The 6383-nt window shown below is 38.0% G+C and overlaps 1 protein-coding gene and 1 long non-coding RNA gene across 2 annotated transcripts; one reads left to right on the top strand and one right to left on the bottom strand.

Moving 5' to 3' along the window:
• Window positions 1–1910: 1910 nt before the first annotated feature.
• LOC116852065 (ribosome biogenesis protein WDR12 homolog) lies at window positions 1911–5552 on the bottom strand. Its single transcript, XM_032832058.1, has 9 exons — window positions 5307–5552; window positions 4886–4971; window positions 4510–4720; window positions 4076–4216; window positions 3813–3988; window positions 3646–3716; window positions 3296–3542; window positions 2890–3022; window positions 1911–2206 (listed from the first exon to the last, which is right to left on the bottom strand). The coding sequence occupies exons 1-9, from the start codon at window positions 5366–5368 to the stop codon at window positions 2053–2055; spliced, it is 1281 nt and encodes a 426-aa protein (XP_032687949.1). The 5' UTR covers window positions 5369–5552; the 3' UTR covers window positions 1911–2052.
• On the top strand, window positions 2120–4242 carry LOC116852066. The gene is made up of 2 exons (XR_004379682.1): window positions 2120–2253; window positions 3276–4242. It is a non-coding gene; the product is annotated as an uncharacterized LOC116852066 (long non-coding RNA).
• Window positions 5553–6383: the final 831 nt, after the last annotated feature.

Below are 6383 nucleotides of genomic sequence, written 5' to 3'. Positions count from 1 at the left end.
CTTGTACTTCGACTTGTACAGTCCTTAGTTTCGCCAAGTTTTTAAGTCATTGTTTTACACGACGTTTGTTAAGCGACGATGTTTAGCTGTAAACTACTCGACGACACGTTGGTTTCTTCCTCAACTACTTCCTTCTCCCTCCCCTCTCGCCCTCCTCCTCCGGACAAATCTCCGCTCCATCCTCCTCGTTTTCTTTTTTGCATTTGTACTCCCCTCGTTCTGCGTGTCGATACGAGGCGGAACTCCTGTAACTTTACGATGGAACGAGAGAGAGAAAAAGAGAGAGTGAGAGAGAGAGTGAGAGAGAGAACGAGATAGAAAATGAAAAACAAGACACGTGTCCCCGTGTATTCACGCTGTGCGTCGTCTTTCCGAAGGAACAGGGAAAAGAGAACAGCGCGAAAGAAGAAACGGGGAAACGATGTCGATGCGGACGCTGATTGTCCGTTCCCCTCTTTAAAATCCGTGCGATCAATTTTCGTAGGATTTCGGAGTACTTTTAAGGCAGATGGACAGACAGGTGGAGAGGAGAAGGCGTTTTTAGCATGTAACGATGAAGAAAAAAATCCTTAGACGTTAAGGCAAGTGTGTCATAGTTAGTTAAGAAATCTAGGGAGACTCTTAGGAAGTCGAATAGGTGCTGTAATAAAACAAAGTTTAACAAGAAAAAAAAAACAGTCAGAATTAGATTTTTCATGAATAAATAAGAGGAGAGAAAAACGAAAAAAAAAGAACAACTCGAGGGTAAGAGGAACGCATGAAAAACGCGCGCGACTACGGGGCATAAGCCGCTAACTAAAAAGTGCCCTTAGTTTATTTTGGATCGTTTAAAAACGCTAGTCTTTGTGTGAGATGAGATGACGATGAGGAGGAAAATGATGATGAGGATGATGATAATGATGAGGAAGATGTGCCGGAATTTAGATAGGGTCCTCGAAGAACAAACGGACAAACAAATAAAGAAACAAAAAAAGAAGAAAAAGAGGAAAAAGAACAAAAAAAATGAAGAATACCGCGCGGCGAGATGATGATTATGCGAGGAGGGCGAAAGACCGACGAGAGTGTGCGTGCGTACGTGCGAGATAAAAGGAGTGTGCGTGCGCGCGTTTATGTGCGTGTGTACGTGTGTGTCGCATGTGTATACGTAGATGTGTGCGTCAACTTAAGAAGAGAAGATGATGATGCGTACCCGAAGAATTGCTCGCTTATTTTACACACACAGCACATAGACTGCAGTTAATACACACACCTGCACACGTACACGGTTACCGTAGAGAAAGAGACCGCACACGCGCGCGCGTGCGCTACTGCGAGGGTGCACGTTCTTCGCCGCTCCTGTACTACCGCATACACCCTGTGTGTCGTCTCTAATAGGTGCGTGCACTCGAATCGGTGGTCTTTTTAGAGTTACTTACGAGTAAAAAAACAAGTGGTTTGGTAAAGATACACTTCGGGTGAAGCGGGGAAGCGCGAACCCCCCGGATTCACGATTATCGTCCCTTATTTTTGATCAATAAACGATCTGTTTTGGGGATTTATGCGAGCGAAACGACTTACTTTTCACCCATCCGGCGCTGTTCTCCTCGGATCAGAATGGAAGAAGGACGGATGAAGGAAGAAAGGGTCGTCCTCTATATGACTCTCCACTCGAGGCGCACGAATCCTCAAATAATTCTCTCTATTCCTTCCACATATAAAGACTAAATTGTGGACTTATTTTATATATCTTGGAAATAAGAGTACTAACGAGTCTCTTCAGTAAGCTGTTGCAAAAAAGTCTTAGAGTTTGAAAACATCTCAAAATCTAAAAATGTTAAAGTCTTGTAGTCGCGAAGTTGAAAGAAAAGAACACACACATACACACACTGACTTTCAAGATACAGTATTACAAATCCTATAAGAAACAGAAGGAATTTTATTATATGTTTTATTAAAAGAGTAAATGTATAAAACAATTTTATACATCTAATAATTATAAATAAACATACTCTCGCGGATACGAAACACGTACAAACTCTATGCGAGTTTACGCGCTTCCACATTACATAATGATCATAACGTATCGCGATATTTACGATCTTCCGTTTGCTTGAATATCCCTAAGGTATTATCCGCGCCGCCAGACACTATCAATTTAGGATCCGACCAGTCGCAGCAGAGAACTTTATCCACGTGACCTGTGAGATCGTACAGCGGCACTTTGGGACTACGAGGGAATAAGAAGCATATTAAGATTCTGTTAATTTTTACTGTGTAAGTCTGTAACGAAGTTTTCAAATTTCATGCATGAACGCAATTTGAGAACAGTTTTTTTTTTCTTATTTTCTTTGTACATAACGCACAATTTGAAATGAGTTGCTAAGAAACATCAATCCATCAAATAGTATCTTTAGTATCGTTAGTAATCTTTTTGCTCTTTCAGTTGTACAAATTAAACTTTACACTCTGTGCTTATGGTATATTGGCTCAAGGGAGTGTAAATATAATACACATATACAATTAGAATTTTCCACTTAATACAGCATCAATATAACAATTCCAAAGATTGTGTTAAGGCTCTTGAGTACTCACCTATTTCTCTTTTTTTATGACGTGAGAATTTTAATGACGTCAGAAGCGAGAAGACGCATGTTAAATATTTTTACAAAATATTCTTATTTGATTGATGACAAGCGTCGCTTTATGAATATTATCTTTTTATTTCAACGTATTTTGTGAACATTTTTAGCATGCGATTTCTCGCTTTAAAAAAGAGATAAACAATGTTATTATCTAAGAGCCTTAAAGAGTAGAAAAATTACTAAAGCTATTTGATAAATTGCGACAGTTAATTTCCATATTCCGCTGCTGAACCGGAGGAATCTGTACATAAATAAGTGATTAACTAACCTTCTGGTGTCCCAGAGCTTGACAAGACTATCATGCCCTCCTGAAACGAAAAGATGCTCATCCACGGTCGACCAGCGTGTGCATTGCACCCACTGTGTATGAGACTTGAATACAGTTTTCACGATCGCACCCTCTGAAAAAATGCACAATTATTCAAATACACTCGAAATAAGTGCTCGTCAGAGATTGAGACAATCAAAAATTAAAGAAATTAAAAACGGTTCTCTAATTTTATATTTAGATGAAAAATTGAAGAATATTCAACAATGCAAAAGAGAGTTCAATGATTGAGAATCATAAAATAAGAAATGAAGAAGCTATTCGAGCGAAAATGTAAGTAAGAATCTTTGTTTCTTATTTCATGATATCGGAAAATCTTGGAAAAGCATTTAATGCGTCAAAGTACCTGAAGACCTCGGATCGTATAGCTTCAGACGGTTATCAGACGACGGCGCTATCACAGCGCGTGCCAACGGTGAATAGTCTACGTCGAAAAAGGGCTCATTGCCGGGGATTTCGTGCTTGATACCGCCCAGTTCGGAGTCCCAAATCTTCAGAGTGTGGTCCCAGGACGCCGTAATGATCTCCATCTTATCAGACCACACGAGACCGCTGATCGCACCTTTGTGTCCTGCTAAGGTACGCTGCGGAAGCTGCGCCCAACGCGTTTAGGCACATCAATTAATCATTCTTTACATGTACACTTATAAAGCTCAATCAAAGTATTCTTAAATTTACAGACTTTAGTCTACATACTCTCGTTTTACTCCGTTTCGCTTTTATCCTTTTCGACGCGGGTTCCGTATTTTCTGTTTCATTCTGCGTAGCTTGAGAGGAAATTTCGTGATTAAATTTTAATTTTAATTAAAAATGTCTTATGAAAAAAAAGAGCTTACAAATTTGATATTAGTTAGTCTACTTACATGTTGACCATATTTTCAGCATCGTGTCCCAGCCGCCAGTGGCCATTTGTGTTTGGTCGTGATTCAAACCAAGCGCCAGAATACTCCTCTCATGTCCTTCGCAGATGTACACGCATTCCACGGAATTTTTTACGATATTCCAATTCCATATCATGGCCGTTTGATCCTCTGACGCGCTATAGAGGTATACATTCAATTGATTATTATTATTAACTATATATTGCTACATTCAACGAAATTGACTTTATCATTCTTGAAGCTACCTGACGAAGGAAGCACTGTCGTCATTCAGAGAGAGCCATGCCACTGCTTTGATGGCAGATATGTGTCCAGGAATTACTAACCGATGTTTGCCCCTTGTCGTCCAAATGTGCAGAGTATTGTCATAAGAGCCAGTTAAAATCCTGAATAAAACAATTTAAAATATTAATGTCGCAATTGATGAGCTTATTTTTAAATTGTATAACACCCTTATGATACTTTTATAATAAAATATTTATGCAACTTTTAAAATATAGACTTAAATACAATTTATAATAAAAATCAATATAGACTTAAATACAATTTATAATAAAAGTTTTCTAAAACTATAGATTTGACAGATTTCGAAAATAAGCTCTTCTCAAATATACATAATTGTATAACAGTTTGAGGAGTATCCTCCATCCTTTTAACTTTTATGGTTAAGCAAACTAACCATTTTCCATAAACAGCAACAGCTGATATCCAGTCATCTTGTATGATACAATCTTTGGGCTCAGGTGGAGGATATTTCTCCACATATTCCACTTCTATTACATCTTCAGTGGAAACTCCTCTTTCGATGAGATGTTCCTCCAAAGAAGTGCGCAGCAACTGAGAGGCTACTATAAAGTCAAACTTTACTTTGTTCTGCTCAGCATTTGATTCTGCAAATAAAAAACATTACTTTATGTAACAGAAGAAAAAGATAAATGTTTTTTAACAATGTTTTTATTTATCCATACAAAAAGGACAGCATGTTGCATATATTAATAACACAAAAAGCAAGTGGTGAGAAGGGCAAGATTTAAAAATTTTATTAATGCATTTACCTTTTAGAAGTTCATAAACCAGAGTATTTAATTCTTCTTTGTTTATCGTAAAGTGCACTGATAGAGGATAATCTGGCACAGCATATCTAGAAGGAAAGAATTATATTAAATCATATTATAATATTTTAAGCATAAAATAGCACCTCATAGTGCAAGCTGGTCAAAATCTCAGCATTCAGCGGAGGTAAGACAGTTATTCAAGAAGACTATGATTATATTAAAAACTACAACAAATTCAACATGTGAACCAAAAATCTTGATAGTGTGGATATTATACGTATCATCCTTATATATATATATATATATATATATATATCAAGATATTGGCCATGGAAAGTAGCTAGGGCAACTATTATTCATTATTGCAAAGAAGATTATAACCTTGATGAATGTGTATGCAGAAAAAGGTAACAAAACTTACTGCTGTTGTTTCGTGGTGAAACGAATTTGCACACGGTCAACTTCATTACTCGTGCTCGCCATCCTATAGTCGTTTGGTATATTTTACGCGCAACTTTTACGATGATGTTAATACTTTTTTTCTCTTTCGCGACACACGCGATGTCGACTGCTGCCGACGCGCACGTGGTCAGTTCAAAACAAAAGGTTTGTTCATTTTACTTGCGCGATCCTCCCTCTGTCTCTTTGACCAGAGAATGGCACAACCGCGATTTAGGAGTTAAGGCCATCACACACAAAATTACATAGATGCATATGCATAGCATAAGATAGTATGGACCAATGAGCATCGAATATTAAGTATCAATCATCAATATGGCGACTTAATATTCAATGCTCATTGGTCCATACGATCTTATGCTATGCATATGCAGTTATGTCAATTTGTGTGCGATAACCCTTCAGTTTGAAGCGCCTCTATAATGTACAACACATAAGATAATTAACTAATCAGAATGCTCATTTCTATTGTCACGATGCAAATGAAGGACTCTGATTGGTCAATTTTCTTATGTGTTATGCATTATGTATTTATACAAGAATGTGTGCTCCCCGCTTGATTGGTAAATTTTCTTATGCTTGGTGCATTATGCCTTTATGCAAAGTGTGTACTTCTCGCGAATACCTTGTCGGTGGCATGTGGTCTGTTCTTTTCAGCTGCACTGCTGAACTAGTGCAATAAGTTAAATTGAGACAAGTATATGTTTTCTCACTCTAACTTATTGCATCAGTTCAACAGTGCAACTGAAAAGAACAGACCAATGGACATCCACCAAAGGGTGCGTTCAGATTCCTCATCCAGGTTCACTCTATTACCAGAAACACTATAGTATATGTCACATATACTATAGCACTTCTAGTAATAGAATACACCTGGGTGGGGAATCTGAACGCAGCCAAACGGAGACTTTACCGGCAGTGTTAGCAAAATAGTTCCAAAATTGGTACAGATGGCGTATAAAACAGTCGTGCAAAGTGTATTCAAGTCAAACGCCGGCGTGGCCGAGTATATGAAGTTGGCACCCCACTTTTTGAAATG

This window comes from Odontomachus brunneus, unplaced genomic scaffold (genome assembly GCF_010583005.1).
Source record: "Odontomachus brunneus isolate Ranch 3 - 2012 unplaced genomic scaffold, Obru_v1 Obru_scaffold_200, whole genome shotgun sequence".
Lineage (NCBI taxonomy): Eukaryota > Metazoa > Arthropoda > Insecta > Hymenoptera > Formicidae > Odontomachus > Odontomachus brunneus.
Note: the sequence above shows the minus strand (reverse complement) of the source record. Positions and strands in the feature narration are given on the sequence as shown.

Bases quoted from the DNA above. Each gene is read 5' to 3' on its own strand.
- LOC116852065 (XM_032832058.1), bottom strand. From the start codon at position 5,368: ATGGCGAGCACGAGTAATGAAGTTGACCGTGTGCAAATTCGTTTCACC. The intron at 3,023-3,295 runs GTACTTTGACGC...GCATTTTTTCAG, and splicing joins ATACGATCCGAGGTCTTCAG to AGGGTGCGATCGTGAAAACT. The intron at 2,207-2,889 runs GTTAGTTAATCA...ATTCCCTCGTAG, and splicing joins AAGCTCTGGGACACCAGAAG to TCCCAAAGTGCCGCTGTACG.